Source organism: Adiantum capillus-veneris, chromosome 30 (assembly GCF_014529385.1).
Source record: "Adiantum capillus-veneris isolate H3 chromosome 30, ASM1452938v2, whole genome shotgun sequence".
Lineage (NCBI taxonomy): Eukaryota > Viridiplantae > Streptophyta > Polypodiopsida > Polypodiales > Pteridaceae > Adiantum > Adiantum capillus-veneris.
In genome coordinates this window covers 92,858,113-92,883,700 of record NC_140960.1, presented here as the reverse complement: position 1 = coordinate 92,883,700, position 25,588 = coordinate 92,858,113, and the positions used below count along the sequence as shown (strand labels likewise).

Sequence of the window (25,588 nt, the reverse complement as noted above, 5' to 3'; positions counted from 1 at the left end):
AACACTGTCTGTTCAAGAGCTGATGGACCATGCTGTGGTTGGCTACGACCTTATGGAAGGAATATAACCCTAATTTTTGGTGCAGGTTGCAGGATGGAAATTCAATCGACTTTTCGAGCTCGATTGATGTCGAGATTACTTTTTAAGTTTGAATTTTGTCTGAGAATTTGTAGAACTTGTTTGGTGATCCTGCTTGGAATTTGTTTGAAATGGATGGTATCTGTTTTGAACCTGTCTTGGTGCCGATTTGAATTGTTTGACTCTAGTTTTAATAGTGGTTTCAATGATTGGTGATTTTACTCCCGGGTGGAGTAGTGAGAAATTATGTCTGAGAATGCTTGTTCATACTCATGGCCCGGACCCTTGTGGTTATTTGCGGGGGGAGTATTGAATGATTGAAAAGTGCTGTTTGTTTTACTCATGGCCTGGACCCTTGTGGTTATTTACTGGGGGTGTATTGTTGTTGTGACTCCCGGCTTGTGACAGTGGTATCAGAGCAGTCTGAGCAGTGGTTACTCTCAGCACCTCCAAACGATGTAGGTTGCGGTCTGGGGGGCGTTTGGTTGTAAAAGGCCTCTATATCTCCCGGCCCGGACCTTTTTAGGTTATGTGGGAGAAGTGATGAGGGAATCGTTGAATATCTCCCCGCCCGGACCTTGTTAGTTTATGCGGGAGGAGTGTTCATCGGCGGCTTTATGTTTCTATGTCTTGTAACATGAATATGTAAGCATTTGTGTTGCATTGTGATGTGCCAGCTGTTGAATATTCCTAATTGGATTAGATTGCCTGGGTATGTAATTTTTTAGTGCATCAAGACACCCGTGGAAGATCAATACGGTTTGGGTGTGATGGCTAATTTTACTACGCCGAAATATCAAGAGTTCCGATCTGGAGGAAAGGAGAAGCTAACTCCTTGATCAAACGAGCAGAAAGGAGAAGCTAACTCCTTGATCAAAACAGTCGAAAGGAGAAGCTAACTCCTTGATCAAAAGAGCAGAAAGGAGAAGCTAACTCCTTAATAAAAAGAGCAAACTGATTGTCCCTTGGAGTGTCCCTTGGAAATTTTTGAGCTAACTTGAGTTGTTTTGCAGATATGTTGTAATCGCGGACGATTATTCTCTTTCAAGAAGGGGAGATGTAACAAACTGTTTACGTGTCAAAGCCCTGAAGAAGGGGGCCAACTTGCAGATGTCGGCCGAGGGGCCTAAACCCTAAGAAGAACAAGCAACAGAAGAAGTCCTACCAACTTATGGGGACCCCGTTCGATGGGGCCCCAAGTGACATAAAGGATTAAAATAAAGCAGGACCCGCACACACGCAAAAAAACTGATGACGTGGAAGATTTTCGAAAATTGCGTTGGCATGATGACGTGGCAGGCTATACGGATTTCCACGTTTTGCGTTGGTTGATGACGTGGCAGTTGTACGGATTTCCGTGATTTACGCTGACAGCTTTTTGGCTTTGCTTTTGGACCAGATGCTTTTGAGTTTGAAGGCTTTTCACTGTAAACTGCTTTTGGGGCCTAGGGCCTTTAAATATGAGGTTAGGGCTCATTCTCTGGCATGCTTCCTAGTGAAGGTGCAGAGTCTGGAGTACCGGCTTGTACTGTGTTGATGCCTTATAAAGAAATACAGAAAGGGGCGCCAAGGTTTGGGGCCAATACTCTGTGGGGTGGAATTCCGCCACTCCGTGTCGCGTGTTGTCTCTCTCTCTCTCTCAATTCAGTTGTTATTGAAGTGCTAAAAGTGTGTTCAGCCTGTTCTTTTCTATTGGCACGTGGTGCCCTCTTGTGACAGAGCATGCTTGCTAAATATGTCAATAACAATCCAGATACCATCGTGACCACTCTGTGTTCTCGGGAGATCAAAAATGAAATCCATTGCAATACTTTCCCAGGGGTGGGTTGGTATGGGTAAAGGCTGTAGAAATCCCTGTGCTTTATGCCTGTCAAACTTGACTTTCTGGCATACCAAGAAACTACGCACAAACTCGTCCACATCCTTCTTGAGTCTCGGCCAAAAGAAGTATCGCTCTATCCCTTTCAAGGTGGTAGCAATGCCGCGGTGACCCGTAAAAGGCGGATAGTGGCATTCGGTCATAACCTTTTCCCTCAACGGCTGTGTAACGCACAACATGGTTTTCCTCATCAAGTAGCCATCCCGAATGGAATATCCCGCTACTGTCTCCCCATCCCGTATCCGTGTGAAAACGTCTGCGAAATCCGTATCTGTGGCATATTGGTCGACCATATCCTCGAAGCTCCTTTGGTGAATCGCGGAAATAGCCAGAACTAACGGCTTCCGAGACAAAGCATCTGCCACCAAATTCTTCTGTCCCTGAACATGGACAATCTGGAAGTGAAACTGTGACAAGACGTTCGTCCACCGCATCTACTTTTCCGATAGTTGCTTCTGTGACAAGTAGCAGTGTAAACTCTGATGGTCTGTAAAGACAGTAAAATCTGCTCCGAGTAGGTAATGCCGCCACTGAGTAAGAGCATGGATAATCGCCAAAAGCTCTTTCTCATAAATCTGTGCTGTCAATTCCGGCCTTGAGAACAATGGGGCTCTCGTAAGCAATGACATGGCCTTCTTGCATTAAGACCGCACCCAGACTACGACCACAAGCATCACAATATACTTCAAATGACTTCTGCAAGTTCGGCAAAGTCAAAACTGGTCCCGTAGTCAATTTCTCTTTCAATGTCTGAAAGGCAGTCACCTCTGTAGGTCCTCACGAGAAAGGGACTCCTTTCTGTGTCAAGATATGCAAAGGGGAAGCAACCTCTGCAAACTTTCTAATGAACCGCCTGTAGTACGACACAAGCCCAAGAAGCTTCTAACTTCATGGACATTCTTCAAATCGGGCCAATCACGGATAGTCTCTATCTTGGCCAGATCCATCCGCACTCCTGCTGCTGACACAATGTGTCCCAAAAAGTGTATCTCTGGTAGGAAAAATTCACTTTTCTTCGCATTAATCACTAACTTGTGATCTCGTAATGCCTGAAAGACCTCAAGCAGATGTTCTCTATGTTCTACCTCATCCTTGGAGAAAACAATGATGTTGTCAAAGAAAGTGCCAACAAATAGTCTGTACTCTCTAAAAATCATGTCCATCATCCGGTCAAAGTCGCCGGAGCATTGGTTAAGCCGAAAGGCATCACCAAAAACTCAAATAATCCAAAAGTCGTTCGAAAGGCTGTCTTGTAGACGTCTCCCGGCGCGATTCGGATCTGATGATATCCACTCTTTAAATTGATCCTGCTAAAGCGGATCCTGTAATCTGTCGAGTATATCATTGATCCTAGGAATCGGAAAGTTGTTCTTGATGGTGATTTTGTTGAGAGCTCTATAATCGATGCACATTCTCCAAGATCTGTTTTCCTTCAAAACCAACAACACTGGAGAGCAATACGGTGAAGTACTAGGCTGGACAAGACCCTTTTCCAAGAGGTCTTTCACTTGGTTCATAATCTGTTCGTTCTGGGCTCGACTCACACGGTTAGGTGGTCGTTTTTGGTGGCGTGCTTCTAGGTATCAGATCAATGGTATGATCTTCAGGACGAGCGGGTGGTAACTCGCCTGGCAGGCCCTTTGAGAAGCAATCAGCATGAGAGTGGAGAAAATCTTGGCGTTCTTTATCAAGTTTAGACATATTTGTCCTATCCTCATCACTCAACTCTTTCATAAAGATCGAGTAAACAAACAAACTCTATTTCATTAATTTTGAAATGGCCGAAGCTGATACAATAGGGACAGACTCACCCTTAAGTTTTACATCGAGTACAATGGTTTTGCCCTTCTCTGTGGTCAATGTCGCTTTCCTCGCCTGATAGTCGACCATGGCGTTGTTCTTGTGGTACGAGGGAATTCCCAAGAGAACATCACAACCTTCCAAAGGCATTATGTAAAATTCCTCATGCCCCAAATACCCCTGACAGTGCAACCGAAGTTTGCCGATGACAGGTGGAATGGCTACGTCCTTGTCGGGTGCCGCTAGAACCGCCTCTGCAAGTGGCCCCGTCTAATTGGGAGTGATCTCGAGCCGCTCCGCCAATTCCGGTGAAATGAAGTTGGCCTTGGCTCCTCCATCAAATAAGATCAGGGCTTCTTGGTCTTTCACTTTGCCCCAAGCTCGGCAAAGTTTTGTACTCTCGTCCATAGTGTTGGGATCAGTACCTGTTTTCATCTTGCCTTTTCGTCCACGTTCCTCAGTTGCTCTTGAACTCTCAAGCCTTTCGTCGTCCTTGTCGTCCTGTTCTTTCTTTGCCTTTTTAGGGCACTTCGCGGAGATACGCCCAGTTTCCCTGCATCCAAAGCACTTCCCCTCCTTTAAGTAGCGAGCCCTCTCTTGAGGAGTGAGTTTGGGTCGTGCATCCTTCTCTTTCTTTTTTGGGTGGCTCTTTCTCTTTCTCTTTCTACTTTCATTTGTCGAAGTCTGTTCGGCTCTTTGCGTCATGATCGCATCTGTGGGGTAGGTCAAACTGCCTGAGTGAATGGCAAAACCCCGTGTCACATGACTCATCAACTCTTGAATGGAAGCTGATTTTTGTTCCAAGCAGTGATCTCGGATCTCTGTAGGAAGACCCAAGGTAAACCGTTCAATCTGTTCCTTAAACGAGATCTTCTTAAATGAAGAGGCGGGTAGAAAAGAGCTCCAGAATCTCTTGCAATAAGCGTCCACTGTATCCTTCTTGGTCATCCGAAGATGGTTCCAAGCAGTTCGTATGTCGCGTTCATGCTCTCGAGTCAGCCATTTAACTGGCGCTGTCTTGTTTAATAGAAGCGTGGACCACCAAGTTCGACCATTCCCCTTAAAGTAAGAGGCAGCTCTCCGAATCTTAGAATGCTCTGAGTAACGCCCTCTTGAGAAAGCTATGTCAAACTGCTGTACAAAAGACGAGCCTTCGAAGCATCTCTATAACTAGAAAACGTGTCAAATTTAATTGACTGTCTACCTTCCTTAAACTCTCGGACTTTCTTGCTTTTATCTTCCAGAAAGTCATACTGGTTGGCTCTATAAAAAATCTTCTTCTTTGCGTAAAAGCTGCTGTCATCAGAGTCCGAACTATCTGAAGACGAGTCCTCCGTAGAACTGTCAACCACGGGTGAGACTTAGACTTCTTTGCCTTTTTCTTGCCCTTTCCGAAGCGTTGCTTTTTGCTTCGCTTTTTGCCTTTTCTGTCTTCTTTGCTCGAGTCAGAGGAGCTAGAAGAACTCTCTGAAGAAGAAGAAGAAGTAAAGAAGAAGAAGAAGTAAAGAAGAAGAAGAAGAACTGGGTACTCCTACAAATCAAACACGCTTCTTCTGCTTTCTTGCCGATTCAAACGTAGATTGACGACCCAAATGACCCGGGAAGTCAACGCCTTTTTTTTGCTTTTTGTCGTGCTTTCTAGCTTTATTCTGCAGCTGAGCAATTCGTGCATCAACCACCTCTTCTAACTTTTCCTCTGTATACTTTCTGGGAGTAGGAGGTTTCTTGAGAGCAGGTTTGCAGGGTGGTTTTATGGTCTTCCGCCACTGCGTATGCACCTCATCGAAAGAAGTCTGTCTCATATATTTTGCAAATTTCGGGTCCTTCACAAAATTAAGCATCATCTTTGTTTCAATGTCAATCAATTGTCGACGTTCCATCTCTTGACGCTCTGCCTGTGTAGGCCGAGGCGGGCCGTACTCGCGTGAATTTTCGTTGTGATCTATTCCCGCATCTCCGGATGCAGAGAAAGTCGACTGATCTTTGCTTGAAACCATAAGTGTCGCCTAAAAAGGATCGGATTTCCCGTAGAAGAGAAATCAGCCGCGCTCTGATACCACTATAACAGACTTGGACACTCCAAGTCGAGAATCTATCGCGACACCACAAATAATCACTTCAAAAGAGTTCACAGTTCACAATTGATTCGACATTGGCCTGACGGAGTTCCGTGCCTAGAGATAATGGCCCCAAAGATTGGCGTCCCTTTCGGTATTTCTTTTTGTATTAATCTGTGTTCAAAGTACAAGAGTGTAGGCAGGCGCTCACACTTAGACTCTGCTTCCAGATGCTCAGAGTTGTGAGGCCCTGCCCACATATTTAAAGAATACAAGGGATGTTAAAAGCAGAGCCCAAAAGCTCAAAATCAAAAGCCCTGTCAAAATAAAGCAAGAACTTTCTGTCTCTCTCATAAGAGGAAAATAAAGCAAAGAGTTCTCTCTCTCTCTCTCTCTCTCTTTCCAATTTGCGTGGAGCAAATAAATCAAAAGCTTCTCTCTCTCTCTCATCTCTTGTGTAGAAAAAGCTATGCCCAAAAGTTGCCGCAATTTGCGGGCGTCCGTATAGCTGCCACGCGTCAGACCTGCTGCATTTTTCGGGCCTGCCGTACAGCCAACCATGTCAGCAAGCCAGCTGGGGTGTGTGAAACGTACGAGGAGACAGGATCTCCTGGCCACACGGACCGCCTACAGATACACGTCGGACGAACCACCCGACCATAGCCACCATCCGGCAGCTCCCCCGTGTTGGGGCCAGCGTCAGAGGACGTAGGCGTGCACCTGTAAGACTAGGCGTCCCATACCACCCGGCCTCACCTCCTCGAGGTGACCTCGCGCACTCCTAGCCTCGCGGGCTAACCACTGGCACTCTGCCAGTGGGGTCGATCACTGTAAATGAGGCCTTGGCCTCCCTTTTATAATAATGGCCGGCCACACTGGTCGTGTTCACACTACGTCCGCCCGGACACTGGACGCCCATCCGGACAGTATCTGGGCTAGATCCCCTCTCCTGTGAGCGGGACATAACATACTTGCCCCCTTAAGAACCATTGATGTCCTCATCAATGAAGTGGGGATACTGAGCCTTCAAAGCTCTAACAGGTTCCCAAGTAGCAAACCTTTCAGATTGACCCTTCTATTTAATTAAGTACTCGTCATAAGCCTTTCGGCGAGAATGATGGGTACGATGATCCAAAACTGCTTCTAGTTCTCGAGGAATATACTCAGTTTGCATATCTTGCCATACATTTTTTTTTTTCCGAGAAAAAGATCTTTCTATTAGTTAATGAAAGCTGCCCGTAGGGCTACAACCACCTCTGCAAGAGAGGGCTACAACAAACATGATGGGGAGACTCTCCCAATGAAAGAACAACATATATACAATGAGGTTAAATCAAGGGATGGGAGGAGGAAAGAGCCACATAGGTGGTCGCTAGTGCCATCTGAGCACACCTTGGACAATGGTGTAGAAAGGCCCAGGGCACCAGAGTCGAAGGAAAGCCTCGCGGCGCTCCTGCATGTGGTTGGAGCTGCCCTGTAGTCCCTCAAGCTGTCCTATGAGAGTATGGATCAGCTCTAGCCAAAAGTCACGAACAGTCTCTGTTGGCAACACAAAGCGGGCCTCAAAAATGCGGAAACAGCGGGCCCGCCAGATGAACCAAAGTGTCAGGCCACTGATGAGCTCCCAACACTCCTCTCTCTCACTGCACCACTCCTGTGGAGTACGCTCTATAGCAGGCTGGAGCGAGGCCTGTATCACTATCATCCTGCTGGTGGAAGATAGCTCAAACTGAAGTGCCGGGCCCGTGAGAGTGGACCAAGCTGCTGCCCCCCAAGTGTACTGTCTAGCCGTGGAGAGAGTAGGCATCAGCCGAAGAACTCGTAGCCACACTTGCTGGGCCGACGGACAGTCCCAAAGACAATGACGCTGACTCTCCACCAATTGGTCACAGGTTGCACATGCGGCCGAGAGACCACTATGCACAAGCCAGCTCCCTACTGTTGTAGCTCTGTGTGCAACCAGTCTGGAGTCCCACAACCTCTGCCAAAAGGCTGCCAAGAACTCGATTGTGAGGCCCTCCTCCTGCCAATGACGTGCTGCAACGGGGCGGGCCTCTCTCTGTGCTGCAAGTATATGACATCCAAGCCGAACAGTGTACTGAAAGAAGGGGACTCTTGGGTGGTCTACAGAAGAGAAGGGGTCCCTCCATAGCCACTCACCAGGATCCCACTGTACTCGTTCCAGTGGACAACACTCCCAAGCCCATAGCCTCCAGTGTCTAGTCTCAAGAGCTGCTGGGTCAGGGTCTATGACGCAAGTCCTCCCACAGATGCCCACAACTCGGATCCGCTGGAAACAGCACTCTGCTACCTGCGGGGCCTCTACTGCAACTCGCTGTAATCGTCGTCCACCCTGAAGCTCGAAGAACAGGGCTGGGACAGTCTCTGAGCAGGCCCTGACTGAAATGAGAACCTCCAGTCGTGTGAAGGCTCCCATCCACCGGGGTGCTACTGGCTCGAGAGGCATGCGCCACTCAGCTGGAACTGACTCTGAGATGTCTTGACACATGCTCTGCACCCCTCTCATGCCCTGCAGCTGGAAACCGTGCACCCCCTCTGACAAACCTGTGAACTCTAGCCAGTCACCTAGAGAGCGCGCTGGACCTGCTACCATGGGACCCCAAGAAACATGAGGCCGACTACCAACCAAGTGGCCTCTCTGAGTGCTAACCATGGGGTTCCAGACGAGGGGCTGCCGTAGGTGCTCCTCCGTGCACATCGGCTGCCGCTGCTCCAGGCCACGCCGTAAGAGCTCCCAAGAATGAAGCAAACTCATAGCGAAGCGGTCCTCCAGTCTCCTGCTCAAACCAACTCGGCGCATCTCCGTAAAGATCCATATGGTCGAAGGTTGCCAAGGGCCTCCTGACTGAAGCACCCTAGCACGAAGCCTCTCCAACAAGAACTCCTTCCAGGGCTCCTCACCTGGAAGAAGTCCTCTGACTATGAGCTTCCCAAGAAGGGCTCTGCTTTGCTGTGCTGGCTCAATGATCCCAAGCCCTCCCTGAGAACAAGGAAGCGTGATGACCGACCAAGCCACCTTGGCTCGGGCCATTTGAGTGTCACGTCCTGACCAAAGGAAGTTCCTGATCAGCCTCTCTACCTGGATGATACAAGAACTCGAGAAGATCCAGCAGGAAGTGATGTACCACATAGTCGCCAACAGCACCTGGTTGGCAACTACTACTCTACCAGCTAGCGAAAGTCGTGCTGAGCTCCAATGTAGCAGCTTTCTCCTGATGGACAGGAGAAGAGGAGCAATCTGCTGCTTGCGAGACAAGTCCAAACCAACCTGACAACCCAAGTACCGAACTGCAGTCCCGAACTGCAGTCCTTGGGGGGAATCCACCTGAAACCCTCTCCTGGCATCCAATCTGGCACAGGAGCACTACCAACCGAGAAAGCCATTGTCTTTCTCCAGCTGATCAGTGCGCCCGATGCACAACAGAAGGTCTCCAAAGCCTGCTCACATCTGTGAAGATTGGCCTCCTGGCCATCTAAGTACAAGGCTGAGTCATCGGCAAACTCAGCGTCCAGTAGCTCATCTCCCCGAATAGGGAGTGCTAAGCCTCAAAGACCAACCTGCTGTGACACGCGGGAGCACTGATAGATGACAACTAAACGAGGACATCATGCCGTCGACGATGAGGAGAAAAGGAAAATCTCCTTCGAGGTTGTGAAAGCTTTCAAGAGCAGGACTGAAGGTCTCAACAAAGAAGCAAAGTGAGAAATTTGGAATCTTGTTCCTCAACATCCGCTTGTTCGGGCAATCCGTGATCAGTCTTTAGAGGAGGAGGCTGCTGTGCAGAGTGCAATTGTCTCCAATGTCCGTAACACACTAGCTATCGTCAAGCAGCCAGCTTCTAACGACGAGCTGTTTTTGAAGAATGCAGCATTGCAGATGATGATAAATTCAAAGGAAAACATGCCTATTGCCAAATTCTCCAGGGTCCTAAAAGTCGACCGTCGCAGCTTGTTCAAAGCAAAATCACGGCAGGTGAAGTCTGGTGTCAATGCTCGACTGTTTTCATTGGCTGAATGTCACAAGCAACACCGTCATAGCCCTAGCACAGTTGAAATTAAGGAATTGGTCTACACATTTTGGACAGAGGAGACTCGTGTTTCACCCAACAAGAAGGATGTTTGTCGAAAGAGAGTGGGAAGAAAAAGCTACATAAAACACCCTGTGCACCTCCTGGATGAGTCTCAGGTAATCAATGACATACTTGCGCCATAACTTATGCATTCTAGCATGCTAGTAATCTACCTAGCATACAGAGCATGCTAGTTATCACAATATGTTATGCTATGTATGCCACCTAGCATGTGTGCTAGTTAGCATAGTCTCACTCCTAGTATGCTGGGTATGCTGTTTAGCATGATAAGTATGCTGTCTAGCACAATATGTAAGCTACTGTAACACCCTTTATGCTAGTTAGCATACCTATTATGCTAACTAGCATGCTCTGTATGTTCTTTGACACAATGAGTATGCTAGCTACCTTTCGTAGTATGCTAACTAGCATAATGGGTAAGCTGGTTTATGGTATATGCTAGTTAGCATTCCTGTATGGTGGGTATTGTGTTCAGCATAAATCTTCTGCTAGTTAGCATGCCTAGTGATCTTGAGGACTACGCTGGTTAGCACAATATGTATGCTACTTTAACACCTTTTATGCTAGTGTGTTGGCTATGCTATTCAACATAACAAGTGTGCTGGCTAACTCAATATGTATGCTAGTTAGCATACCTTCTATTCTTCTTAGCACACTTTGTGTGGTTAACCATGACTCATATGTTAAACTACACACTGATTTTGCTTGTTAGCACAGCTAGTATGCTAGTTAGCATACTCAGTTGTGCTAACTAGCAATATAGCATGCTAGTAAGCATACTCAGCTAGCTAAGTAGCATGGTGAGTATGCTAGTTAGCACAGCTAAGAATGCTAAGTAGCATACGGGTAAGCTGGTTTATGCTAGTATGCTAGTTAGCATATTCAACTATGCTAACTAGCATACTCAGCATGCTAGTTAGCATACTCAGCATGCTAACTAGCATGCTCATGAGTATGCTAGTTAGCACAGCTGAGAATGCTAAGTAGCATAAGGGTAAGTTGATTTATGCTAGTTAGTATTCGTAGTGTGCTGGCTATGCTGTTCAACATAATAAGTGTGCTGGTTAGCACAATATGTATGCTAGTTAGCATACCTTCTATTCTTCTTAGCACACATTCATGTGGTTAACAATGACTCATATGCTAAATTACACACTGATTATGCTTGTAAGCACAGCTAGTATACTAGTTAGCATATTCAGCTATGCTAACTAGCATACTCAGCATGCTACCTAGCATGCTGATGAGTATACTCAGCATGCTAACTAGCATGCTGATGAGTATGCCTCGTATGCTAAACTACACACTGATTGTGCTTGTTAGCATAGCTAATATGCTAGTTAGCATACTCAGCATGCTAACTAGCATGCTAGTTAGCATGCTGATGAGTATGCTAGCTAGTATGCTAATGAGTATGCTAGTTAGCACAGCTAATATGCTAACTCAGCATGCTAGTTAGCATACTCAGTATGCTAATGAGTATACTCAGTATGCTAACTAGCATGCTGATGAGTATGCCTCGTATGCTACACTACACACTGATTGTGCTTGTTAGCACAACTAGTATTCTAGTTAGCATACTCAGCATGCTAGTTAGCATACTCAACATGCTAACTAGCATGCTTAGTATACAATGTTATACCCAGTTACATGCATGTTAGGACCATACAATGTGCTGTTTAACACACCAATTTGTTTCTATGGTGGATGTATTAAGTAGCAATGCGTATAGTCCTGTTTGGATTATTTCTCCTAGTAAACATACTGATCAAATATGGATATTGCAGGTTGAGCTCTTTCAAAGATTCAAACAAAAACATCCAGATTGCAAGATTGACATGAGGATGTTTGAGATGCTAAAGCCATTCTTTTGCAGGAGGCTGAAGGATAGGTACACATGCTGTTGCGAATACCATGTGCAGATGACCTTTTTGAAAGACGCACTGAATCACATGCGCTCTCGTGCTTTTGGGCTGCATGATACATGTTGCAACTGTGTATGCAATATCTGTGCTACAGGCAAGAACATTAGCAGCGGCTGCCTGGCTTCACATCACACGTTCAAAGGTGTCACACAGATGTGGGAGTCCGTTCTCTGTCCAAAGCCAGCAGATGCAGTTTTCCATAGAAGGGAATGCCTGATGGGAGACTGTAAGATATGTGGAGTAAAGAAGTTAGAATTATGTTGCGTAGAAAGAGCAAAGCCAGGTAAGAGTATTAATGTGAAAGTATTTGCGTATGTAGAAGCAAAAGACAGGCATGGAAACAATAAGAAAAGAAAAGATCTTTTGCATAAAGAAATGCAGTGCTGGGAGTTTCTTCGACTGTTGCAGACCAAGTTGAAGCTCTTCATCACTCATTACTATGTGGCACGATGGCAAGGACAACAATTTAAGGATTGTATACTTCGCTTTCCGGATGATGTCATTGTCTCAGTTGTTGACTTTGCTGAAAATTACGCCTTCAAGGCGCAAAATGAGATTCAGTCAATGCATTGGCACTCTAGTCAAGTAACTATTTTTGTACACATAACGTACTACCGCAAGGCAGGGGAGGTAGTCAAAACAATTCACTTCTTCATATCAAATGATAGGGTCCATGACACACTGTTTGTGCAACATTGCTTCATGCTACACCGTGACTGGTTACAACAAGAGGGTGTCACTTGTAAACAACATTGGGTGTGGTCAGATGGTGCGGCCTCGCAATTCAAGGGAGCCAGGCCTTTCTATTTTGTTGCAAGATATGGTGGACTCACAGGGATTGGGATGAGCTGGTTCTTCTTTGGATCAGGGCATGGCAAGGGCGAGCATGATGGTGCATGAGCAGTTGTGAAAAGAACCTTGACCCATGAACAACTAAAACCTAATGGAGCTATATTGCAATGTGCAGCAGATGTGGTTCCTTATTGCCAGCCCAACCTATCGCATGGAGCACCTGCATCATATCCTTCAAAAGAAAGGGAATGTGCTCGTGTGTTCTGGGAGGTTAAAGAGGGAGATGTTAACAGGGAAGTTAAGTGGAATTGTGCCACTGTGGCAAAAACTCGCTCTTTGCATGCTATTCGTGGTCACAACCCGCAGGATCCAACTGCCCTTGCAACAAGAAAGTTGGCATGCTTCTGTGATGCATGCATGAATGGAAGGTGGAATCGCTGCATCAATAAAGCTCACGTGGAGGCTTGGGATTATTAGATTCTGCAGCCATTACTTGAGCAAACAGATGAAGTTTCGACAGATGAAGTCGTTGGCTATGATGACTTCACATACGAAGGTCATCATGATGTGTTGAGTAGCGCTCTATGTTCTGGAGACACATTTGCTGTAAATCCAGATGCTTTAACCAACGTCGAAGATGTGGATTTCTATCTGGTCAAGTGTGTTGCAGAAAAGGAGAAGGTGGAGAAGGGGTATATTGATGAATGGAGCAATGTAATTGACAGAGGCTCATATGCTGTGCAAGGACTGTATTACAAGCAATTGGATGCATACACCTTCAAGCTAGACCACAAGTAGCCTATCGTCCACCTACTTTCACATCTGGTGCGATGTATCAAAATACCCATGGAGCACGTCCCAAGGAGAAGGCAGGTGTACACAATCACTCCAGAAAGCTATGAAGCAATCTGTAATAGCATGCCCTTCAGCTTTTAAGTTGTATCCACTGGATTTTCTATAGACCACTTTGTTGTAAGGGTATGCAATTTTATTATAAAGTTGGTCAGTATGCTAACTATCGAACTGTTTACATTAATTGCCAGCATGCTAACTATCAAACTGTTTACATCTTGTGTCAGCATGCTAACTATCAAACTTTTTACGTTAATTGCCAGCATCAAATTATTTACATAGGGTTCAATTTTACAATGACAGTCACTGCCCCAAAAACCCTTAAGGCCTCCTCGGAGGGCGCATGTAGTGACCGGGCTGTCCTCACTGTTTATCTTCTTCCAGCTGCGTCTTTTCTTTTCTCTCTGCTTCCTCCTCTGCTTCTAGGTTGGCACTATGCTGCTCACTTTCTCTTCTTTCCCTCTCCAGCTTTTCTTTCTCTCTTTCTGCTTCTAGGTCAGCTTCCCGCTGTTTGCGACGAATTTCTTCCAGTCTTTTAGCTTCTATATCCCTCTTTTGAATGTCAAGCAAACGTTTGACGACTGCATCAGAAAACTCATCTGAGCCTGTCTCAAACACATTATCAGCAACATATGCTTTCCGATCATCCGTTTGCAGCCAAAGAAAAAGCCAGGACTTCAAAGTTTCTATAAGGAACTTTTCCCTCTGCTCAGCACTCTGGTGCTCTAGACTGGGAGTAACAAGCCAAGTTTGTGGTGGGTTCTGAAACACTTTGTAGAAGCTATTATCGATTATAAATGTGTTTTGGGCGTTGTACCCCGGAGTGTGTTTCCAGAACAAGGATAAGTCTTTCATAAACACAGGTTTTCTCTGGATCTGCCAGGATTGCTTTGTACAGTGCGCTTGAGCAAAAAACCCAGTAATCTTTGGCACCTGCTCTTTAAAAACAGTACGGCAAATACTCATGACTTTACTATGGAGGCTTGTGCTCCATATAAACACATTAAAGAACTGCAGGCACCAGTCCAAAAAAAATGGCTGTCCTTGCGACAGAACACCTGCTTATCAAGTACATCGTATTTCAGCATTTCATCTGCATATGCCGGGGGCTTTTCACCAAAGCGAGGCTCTACCACTGCCACCAAAAGACCGTTCAGGTCCCAACACCAGAGCCCTTTTTTCATCACATAAACGCTTAGGCACCCATATTAGGTCTGGTAGAGGATACCATTCAACAAAAATAACCGGCCCACTTGGGTGCACATAATTTAGGCGCTCAATAATACTACGGGCAAGTTGTGAATATCGTTCAAGGCGTTTTTCAATCTCCATTTTCTGTCTCCTTAACTGTCTGGCTTTGTGGACTCGCCATCTCCGTAATTTCTGCCATTGCATGGCCGCAGTTGCATCAGGCATGACGATTAATGCCTGTTTCTCTTCCTCTGCAGGGAAACCGCGATACGAAATGAACAAGTTAAAAAAAGAAAAACCGCAAAAATTACAATGAACTATTACAATGAATTGCTGCTCATATTTATATTGCACAAAAATACATTTTCATTGGAAAACAAAATGCATGTCAGTTACAATACGCATTTGGGTTTCAAAATGGTCTAGCATATACAGTGAAGGGCACAACCGGGTAGGGAGCAATAAGTCTTAACACAATTTTTTGCAAGCTCTTGAGCGGGTGGCTTTCTTTTCACCTTTGGAGCTTTCAGCCTTGTCCGAACCACAGGCTGTGCTTGCAATGTCTTCGGGTACCTCTTCAAGGCCAACTTTTCTTTTCAGCTGAGCTTTACGCAAAAAACCCTCGAGAGGGCTGTTGTCACCAACTTCTTGCTCATCTTCTATGTTGTCATTCTTCAAAGTTTCCCCTGAGCCACTAGCCACTGTCTGCTGAGAAGCTTCTGCTTTGTCAGTTGCAGCAGGCATCGCTAGCAGACGAGGCACACGAGGAGCCATGACAAAAAATCATCTTCTTTTTCATCTTCTGAGTTCCTGTACACATCACCGCCTTCCTCCGTTGTTTTCATGCTTTCATTTGGCATCTGCTGGGAGCCCTCATCCACCCCTTCACTCCTTGCATCCAACTCAACACCCTTCTCTGTCGAAGGGTTCTCACCTGTATCCAGCTCATCACTCTCCTCGATCGAAAGGTCCTCCATTACAGCCTTTCCCTTGCCCTTCGTGTCATGCACACTGCCCACATCACGGAGGGACTGCCCCAGGCCTGCAACAAAAAACGTGGATTAAGACTCATATAAGCATGTCATGTATGCTAGAAAATGTTTGATATGCTGTGACTATGTGTGCGGCCTGGCATACATTGGAATCCATTATGCTGACAAGCCCAGTATGCTAATTCGAATTTCTGAGTATGCTAACTAGCATATCCAATATGCTAGTTTGCATCTGGAGATGGTAGCTTACTTACTAGATTTGCCATTATGACAAACTTACTCTAGTCTGTACACTGAGCACAAGTATGCTAATTAGCATACAAGATATGCTAATTAGCATACTGGGTATACTAATGAGCATACTGGGTATACTAATGAGCATACTGGGTATGCTAATTAGCATACTGGGACTGCTAGTAGCTAGCATACAAGGACTGTCTTCAGTATGCTAATTAGCATATCCAGTATGCTAATTAGCATACCTAGTATGCTATTTAGTATTCCCAGTATGCTAATCAACATACTCAGTACGTGAATCAGCATACCCAGTATTCTAATGAGCATTCCCACTATGCTAATTAGCATACCCAATATGCTAATCAGCATACCCAGTACGCTAATCAGCATACCCAGTATGCTAATCAGCATATACAGTTTGCTAGTTAGCATTTGGATATGGTAGTTAACTTACTAGATATGCTAATATGCCAAACTTACTCTAATCTGTTCACTGAGCACAGGGTATGCTAATTAGCATACAAGATATGCTAATTAGCATATCCAGTTAACACACTAAATATTCTAATTAACACACTGGGTATGCTAATTAGCACACCTTGTACAATCTTACCAAATGTTGGTGTGATTGGATGTCTTTGCCCTGTGGGTTTCCAACACCATTCTTGTGGTATCCTTTGCTGGCAGGTCACAGCTCTACATTTTGTCGACAAGGAGCATGCAGCTGCAAAGCAGAGGAAGTGGTTGCTATGCCCACAGGGCATCTTGACCGTGGCTGAGATTCCCTTTACTTCAAGTGGCAAACTGCAGCCACTGCACGGGTTGATCATCGTCCCATCGCATACCCCTTCTATACTTTCTATAAAAGTGCCCATAGCCATATTACACAGGGCAGTGGGAATGGAGGAGCCTTGTAGCATCTTTCTCATGTGCATTAGGAGCTGCAGTTGACCTTCATATGCATTCACTTTTGCTTCCATAACCTCCACATTAATCTGCACAGCAAAAAAAAGAGGAGCATGGTAAGTACGTAGGTTTGTTGTGCACATATTCCAATCATACGGTAGAAGCATAAAAGTCACGCACTTACACGCTGACAAGTTGAGTCAGCAGCAAGAGTGTCCTCACTGTCAGGAAATGCCAAACCTTCCAATGTCTCTTTAAATGTCTCTATTTTTACTTTACACTCTATTTCCCTCTTTGCATCCACGCTGTCGCTCTGTAGTAACCTCTGTAATTCATTTTCAGCGTCGTGAAGCTTTTCTCTCATAGCAAGCACAATTGCGGTGACCCTAGCATTGCTTGCTTGGACAACCCTCGCAGCTTCAAAGTCTGATTTTGTAGTTAGAAGATGTTCTTTAGCATCTTGCAGTTGTTTGCTGAGAATTTCAGAGGCAGCCTTTATGTGCTGCAAATTCTCAACGCCAAAAAATGACAGGCTTTCAGCCTGTTGGTGAGTGTTGTGGCGAGAGATGGGTGTCTCCTTGGTATCCTCCTTCATTTCAGCTTGCGCCTCCTCAATGTTTAGACATACATTGCGCATCCTCCACTTTTCGACATGGGCCTCGTAGTACCCTTTCTCTCGGAGGTCCTGCAAATGCTGGACAGCGAATTCAGCCCAATTGAATTGCATGGCTGAGCTACTTGCAATTGCCGCCGGGCTGAATTCTTTTACAAACCCCTTGGCGAATGCGAGTTGATCTCCATGTTTGTTGGGGGCTTCTGGTACACCTTGTAATGCAGCTGCATCACCTGGTCGAACATATCAGTACGCAAACACTGCATTCGATAGTGACTACGATTCTTTGACTCTCTGAAAACACTGAACCACTCCACATCACTGATCTGATCCCACCTCACTAGTTTGGGGTTGGCACTAGCCAGGGAGAGGCCATGAACATCATTGAACTCTTCTGCTGTAATACAAAACTTGCTCTGTACTGGGACTGTAAACTTTGGAGCTTTCCATCGGCCTGCACACCCCCAATGTCACAAGATTAGCAGTAGGAAAGTGCAGTATTGAGCACTTCCTTCCAATTTCAAGGTTCAAATCAAACACTGGTTTGTGCTTCTTGAGCCAGACTTCGACTTGAGCGATTGTATTTCAAGTGACTATTCACAAGATGTCCTACTGCTAAAGCTGAGATCAAGGGACAACTCTCCAGCCAAGACAGCACCAACAACTATCCTCGCAAATCATAATGAGAGAGAGAGAGAGAGAGAGAGAGAGAGAGAGAGAGAGAGAGAGAGAGAGAGAGAGAGAGAGTACCTGAGTCATCCTTCCCCTTTGTATGCAAGGTCTTTGCCATTGGGGATGCTGGGGAATCAGAGAGCTTCACCCTTTTTCGGGGCGGAGAAGAAGCAACAGAAAGTTTAGGGGTCGACTTTGTTTTTGGTTCTCTCTTACCTCTGGCCCCTGCGTCCCTCTTACCTCTGGCCCTTTTTCCCGCTTCTCTCCATGCATGTTGACTGCCCCACTCCGCTTCTCTCCACGCATTTTGACTGCCCCACTCCCCTCAGAGTAACACTGCGTAAATGGTCAGGAAAGTGGATTCAGGGTGGTCTCCCTATTTAGAAATATTTGATGGATTCCCACATGTTTGAAAAGTTACACTCTCATTATGCTTACAAGATATGCTTGTTGCCACATGATAACTAGCACAAAAAGCATGACAAATTAACATGCTTATACCCCATAGTGTTATCCTTCTTTCGAGAAAGTAGCACTGGCGCTCCCCACGGGGACTTGCTAGGCCGAACAAAACCCCTGTCCAGATAATCCTTCAGCTGTCGCTAAATCTCGTCCCCCTCGGTTTTACTAAACCGATAGGGTTGCTTTGAGAAGGGCTGACTACCAGCCACCAACTCAATGCCATGATCTACTCCTCTCAAAGGCGGCAAGCCAGGAGGTAGATCATCAGGAAAAACATCCTTGAAATCAGTCATGATTTCTCGGATAAGGTTGGATTCGTCGGAACTCCCCAAGTTCAACAAAAGAACATGAAACATTTTTACGAAATTCAGTGGGGACAGAAGTACCAAGCACTGAATTGAACCAAGCAAATGGTACACATTGATAAAAGTCAACATCAGAAGACTTTATTTCTTTATACATTTCCAAAGCAGTAACAACTGGTATTGCAAAACCATTATTTACAGACTTTTGATTACAAAGCGACACAGATACATGAGGCATGTTTTGCTTAATAAAAACAAGAGAATGATGTACATAGTCTATATACAATGAGTCTTGTTTATCATAAAACCATGGAATTCCTAAAATAACATATGTTCTGTCCAGGCGCATGATGTGGAAATCCAGGTTCTCTTTGTAGTCAGCTAGCTCGAGCGACAAGTCTGGAACCATCCGATTCTATATATCCGTATCCACGCCACTAGCCATCTTCACGCGATACTCATGGTCACTGTCGTGCGTCCGTAGGTTTAGTTTCTGCACCAATTTTGCATCCACAAAATTGTGTAAGCTTCCATTATCAAGGAGTACGGTCACGTTGTGACCATTGATCTTCCCGGGAAAACGGAGAAGATCGTGCTTACCAAACACTTTGGTGCTAAAAGTACAATTAGTGCATGAACTGTGCGCTAAATGATGGATTTCAACTTCAACAACATCAGAGTTACCTGAGATCTCATGGATTTGAAGTGAAGGACGGCCTTGCAGTTTCTGCGTCTTTTTCTTCTTAGGGCAATCCTTGATTTGCTGACCCATCTGGCCACATCCGAAGCAAGCCCCCTTCTTCACTGCATCAGCAACTGAAGCATTTCTGGCTTTCTTCTTTTCTTGAGAAGATCTCGGTGGTGATTTGGACTTATGCTGGAATTAGGGTCGCTTCCTCGAAGCACCCTCACCGGATTGATGGTCTGCAGTTCTTTTCTTCTCATAATTCGCTCCATTTATCAAATGGAACGTCTTGGCCTTTGCCACTGCATCCTTGACATCAGTCGGGGCTTTGTCCTTGATTAAGGCCCAACGGTAATCTTCATGTAACCCCAGCAAGTACATGTGCACGGTGTGCGTAGAATCCACCTTACAGAAGGTGAGTGCCTCTTTGAAAGCTGTCGTATATTTATCAAACGACAGAGTTTTCATCGAAAGACTCTGTAGTTTGGCATAAGCTTTCAAAGGGTCCATTTTAGCGAAATCCCTCTTGAATTTCACACAAAAATCAGGCCACGTCGTAGGCTTTTCTGTCATGTCACGCCTCCAGGTGCCTTACTGTGCAGATAAAGAGGAATCGTCTGAATCCTCCGTTCATCATGCTCCCCCCCCATGGAGATCAAAGTATGTGGTCCATTGGTGCAGCTAGTTATTTACGGCCAATGCCGTACACTCCTTCTCTTCACCTGAGAAATTTGTAGTTTTGTACGGAATTGTGGCAGTCTGACCACCCTGTGAGCGTCCAAAAGTAGCAATCTGCATCCGCAATTGCTGGAGATGGGTTTCCCCCTCGGAAATACGCGCAGTCGTCGACTGAGCCATATTTTCCAGAGTAGAAAGTCGGGAACTGAGCCCCTGTACGACCCCTTCAAGAGAGGCCAAGCAAAGGTTCGTCTGAACATTCGCGTTTTCCAGAGCGGTAACACGTTGGTCGAAACTCTGGAAAGTGCTTGTAATCCATGTGTAGAGAGCATGCGTAAAGGGAATTTGGATGTTACCTGGCGCGTCGTCACGCTGCACATCTGAGCTGGAGGAATCCATAGCGAAGTGCGTGATAAAAATGGAAAATTCACGCGAAACCGAGCCTTTTCTGCACTTTTCGGTCGTGAAAAGTTGAAGTTTGAAGAGCTCTACACGTCGGCGTGAGCGTCTGAACGCGAGCAGGTGATGGTGGGACCGCGAGCAGGTGAGAGAGAGGAGGCGCGAGAGAGAAGCAAAAGACTGAGAAAATGAGTTCTCTGTAAACTTTGAAGTCTCTGTAAGTGAGTTTTTTAATAAACTCAGGTTTCAGACCCTGGCTTAAAAAACTCAAAATGTCCTGGCCTTTTTAAAATAAAAGGGACATTTACATAATCTCTTAAGTAGAGGAAAAAACTCAATGTAGAGCTTCCTGCGTAACTTGCAAAAAATCGCACGCAGAGAGAGAGGAATTGACGTGTGGAAAAAAAAGGCTTGTGCCCACTTGTGTTTGGCACGCGAACGACACACGCTGCCCTCCCTCTCCTCCTGCGCAACACACGCTGGCTTCTCTCTCCACTTTAGAAAAAAAAATTCAGCAGCGCTGAATGTCCAGAGAGGTACTCTCTCTCTCTCTCTCTCTCTCTCTCTCTCTCTCTCTCTCTCTCTATGCTTCGCACAGAGAGACTTACAGAGAGGACTTACAGAGAGATGTAAAAGTATATCATATGCTGAATTTTAATCCAAAGCAATTAATGATAAAATATGTTAATTTCAATTGAAAACCAGTAAATTCGGTAAGAATCCTCTGATTTTCAGCACTCCCACTTGTTGAATTGCTGAATTTTATCAAAAATCAGCAATCGAACTTTATTGTTTACTTGCAAACATGCTTTCGAGAAAAAAGTAAGTAATTTCAGCAATTTAATCACTAAAAATTACGCAAACTCGAGGTTCCCCGACTCGAATTGATCCGTAGGTGTGCACACAGTCCCTCGTGCAGCCAAGCCGGCTCTGATACCATGAAACGTACGAGGAGACAGGATCTCCCAGCCACACGGACCACCTACAGATACACGTCGGATGAACCACCCGACCATAGCCACCATCCGGCAACTCCCCCGTGCTGGGGCCAGTGTCCGAGGACGTAGGCGTGCACCTGTAAGACCGGGCGTCCCATACCACCCGGCCTCACCTCCTCGAGGTGACCTCGCGCACTCCTAGCCTCGCGGGCTAACCAATGGCACTTTGCCAGTGGGGTCGATCACTGTAAATGAGGCCTTGGCCTCCCTTTTATAATAATGGCCGGCCACACTGGCCGTGTTCACACTACGTCCCCCCGGACAGTGGACGCCCATCCCGAGGGCATCTGGGCTAGATCCCCTCTCCTGTGAGCGGGACATAACAATGCGTGTGTGTATGCTTTGCTGCAAGGCGAGCCACATCACCTGTTTGCGACAGCAACAACCCACCCAAGCTTTGGGCACGAAGACCCTTGAACTCGTTGGATAGTCTAGACGCGACTTGACTAGATGAGGCTAGACTTGGCTAGACCACTCCAGCTAGACAGGGGCGAGATAGAATAGACCAGCTAGACCAAGCTGGATGAGGCGAAGACTAGAGCAAGCTAGACGAGGAAAAATGGACTAGACTAAGTTGAACGAGGGTGAAGGTGGACTAGCTGGACCAAACCAGAAGACTAGACTAAGAAGGGCTGAACCAGCTAGCTCATTGACCATGTATGCTCAGTGGAGTGAGACTGCAATTGAGGTCCCACCGGGCATGCTAAACATGAGAGCACCTGTAGCAGGAAAAGTGTGTCGTGCTCTCTACTGTGGGTGCTCCTTAGTGCAATATGCGTGAAACCTCACTCCAACAGAAAGAAAATACAACAAAGCAATGGAACAAGCAACTCAAAGACACAAAAACAGACTCAAAGCTCAATGGAACTTGACTAACTCATGGAACTAGTACGGACTCTGGCTGGCAGCACACTGAGCTCCAAGCCCAGGACTCACAGGTACAATGGGAGTGTCGAGGCTCCAATGTGCAGGGAGAGTGTAGACGTGTGGTGCTAGACACAAGACACGAGACTCAAGACATTAGACCATAGAAAGTAGATTGATACGACGACTAGAACCAACTACACATATATACAATCATAAAGAGCAAAATATTCCTGACAGTCCAGCTATGTATCTCCAAACTGTGGTGGTGGTGAAGTGGCCACGGTGTCCACTAGGGTACCACCTGTGCCACCCGTGTATCTGCCATTTTCAGTGCGCCTTACAGTAGCACAAAGGGTCTTCTTTGTAGGAACTTTAAATGGTGGATTAAAATTGAATGCTCTCTCTGGAGATTAGGCAGCCTAGGCTTATAATTGATCGTTTAAACAAGGAATGGACTGTGTTCAAGAAGGTACCATGGAATGCAGGTATTGCCTTGTACGGGCCTTGATTTTTCAGCAAGGAGCAGCAAAGAGTTCTAGTGCTGCCAGATTTGTCCAAGGCCTTTGAAGTGCAATTTGATGCATGTGGTAGTGATATTTTAACAATTCTCATACAGAAGGGGTATGCCTTCGTCTACGAGAGTTGAGTTTCTTCATTTGTGCTCGCTAGCTGAGGGCTAACTCTCTTGAGGGGCTCTTTCCTATTGATGCAATCTCTTCTCTTTGTTTGTGCTGGCTGGCTGATTGCCACTCTGATTCTTTATTATCTCGTATATGGTGCCAAAGTCTTCCTTAATTATCCTGTTAAAGTGTTGAGCCTTTGAGTTGCATAGGACCCAAAGTGACCCTTCACACTTCAATTGTAGGTTTGAGTTGATAAGAGTATGCAATGAAGTAGGTACAAAATGTCCACAAGACACATCCAGCCGCATATGCATATCACAATTGTTGTGCCCACATCGTTTAGCCTGTGAACGTTTGAGCTTGACCAGAGCACATTTACTGCTTTGCACTCCTGCATTGACTTTATTTGGTGCTGGTTTGTCGTAGGTTCTTCGCTGTGTCTCAACTCTCCCCGTTCCACATTTCCTTTTCTCAAAAGAACCAGCTTTTTTTCTCCTGATGAATTCAGTTAATTAATTTTTTTTATGGATGGTCTATCGCAAATAGCCAAAAGCACATCAAAACCTGTTTGGCAAGTTTTCCTGCCTGGTTGTACATGCACAGCTTGTAAGGTGGAATTTTTTCTGGGAGATGGTGAATGGTATACTCAGTCGTATTGGGTGCAGACATTATCTCAATATTATTGTAAGCTGCAATTTTGGAAGTGCCTGCTGAGATTTTGAATGCAATGTTTTATGCTGCAGATGAGAAGGAAGTTCCTGAGGATGAGGCTGTTTGTAGGATCTGCATGCTGGAACTGGAGGAAGGGAATGAGATGTTTAGAATGGAATGCAGCTGCAAGGGAGAGCTGGCGTTAGCACATAAGGACTGTGCTATGAAGTGGTTTAGTGTCAAGGGTAATAATCTGTGTGACATCTGCAATAGCATAGTGCGCAACCTCCCTGTGCTCCTCTTTCGACGATCTTCATCATTGCTTCGGGGTAATGCATCCACAGCTGGGAATGTGGGAGATGTTGAGGTGAATAGGTGAGTTCTTTGATCTTTGAGTGTCCAAGTGAGGCAAGCCAGGAGTCATTCCTAGGGTTTTTGGGCCCTTGGGACGCACTGGTGGTGTTAAAATTCAAGCTAGAGTGGGTTGTAAACTTGTATGAGAAGATTTCTGTTGGATATTGTCAGTTACCAGCTTGAATTTTTGCTTCAGTTCTTGGCGTCATACTGCTGCACTCCTCCTTTCTAGTGCTTTGACAACACTTTGGCACAAGCTTCAAGATCTCTCAGAATTTCCTTGACATGGGAGGATTACATTGTATGGTCTCAAGCATATACTAAAAAAATTCTGGTGGAAAGAGCCTCTGGCACAAGTTAGTACCGAAGATATGATAAAGTATGCGTGAAAGAAACAAGCTGACGACAGCCTTGGATTGAGCCCCAGAAAAGTGCATATTGGTATAGCAGTAGCGCACGTTTGCAACACTGCCAAGCTCTTGTCGGGCCCCCTATGTAGTGGTAAATCTGTATATACAACTCCATTTGCTCTTATGTACCAATAGTTTCCTTCAAGCTGGTGCATGAGCTTTATTGGTTCACAGGCCTTATGCCTTCGTCCATAATGAGATGACTGTGACTTGTGGTATTCCTGGAAATAAGAGGTGGAGGCCGATGACCTTGTGGAGCAAAATTGCGCTCTTTCAATGTCGGTGGATCCATGGGAGCTCGAGAGAACCACTCTCACCAACGATATGGCTGCAGAAGGAAGGATGCTTTATATTAAGAATCTTGTATATTGTAGATTGTTACACACAGTCCTGAAGCTTGTTGACCTGGAATTTGAAGTCATTATTAGCCTTTTGTTTGTATTGTGATCACATTGGAAACTTGTTTTTAAGGCCACGATTAGGATTCCAATCAACAGGTGGAATATCTTTCTATGGAAATGGCGTGGCAGCTGTCGGGACATCTGCAGCAAAAAGAGGCAGGCAGGTAGTAAGTGTGGGCATAGACTCACCGGAACTTGCTAAGGTCCGAAGACCAGTAACATGTAGGAAAAGTATGATTGAAGGCAGAATTAGATGAATGATAGTTTTGTTGGAAGTTATTTGATTGTCTAGGAATGATTAAGCTCACCTTTCTTTGTTGCTTATGGCCGTCTTTTGTTATCCTTGCATGAGCACAAAGAGAGATGAATGAATTGCTTGGTAAGTATCAGGTGTAATCACCATTCCATTAAAGGTAAAGATTCTAGATAATTCATGGAGGACATGAATTGTCAAAATGCCTTTGAAAATTTAGGATGCGGTGGTAGCTGACAGAGTTGGTGATTGTGGTAGCGGAGCGATTTCCAATCGTTGACCATATGTTTGGCTCTCACAAACTTCTTCTTCTTCTTCAAACCAAAAACTTAGGTTCAATAAAAGTGCCACTACTATGAAGAGTATCTTTAATTTCATGAGGTGGGGAATCTCCCT

The 25,588-nt window shown here is 45.6% G+C and overlaps 1 protein-coding gene across 1 annotated transcript in view; it reads left to right on the top strand.

Annotated features, from left to right (window-relative positions):
* Positions 1-24,977, top strand: part of LOC147418412 (uncharacterized) — a 75,258-nt gene extending 50,281 nt beyond the window's left edge. Inside the window, exons 3-4 of the mRNA XM_086506871.1 lie at positions 23,867-24,149; positions 24,325-24,977. Of these exons, the coding sequence (XP_086362997.1) occupies positions 23,867-24,149; positions 24,325-24,412 (371 nt within the window). The 3' untranslated portion in view covers positions 24,413-24,977. The remainder of the gene's footprint in view (positions 1-23,866; positions 24,150-24,324) is intronic.
* The last annotated feature ends 611 nt before the right edge of the window (positions 24,978-25,588 follow it).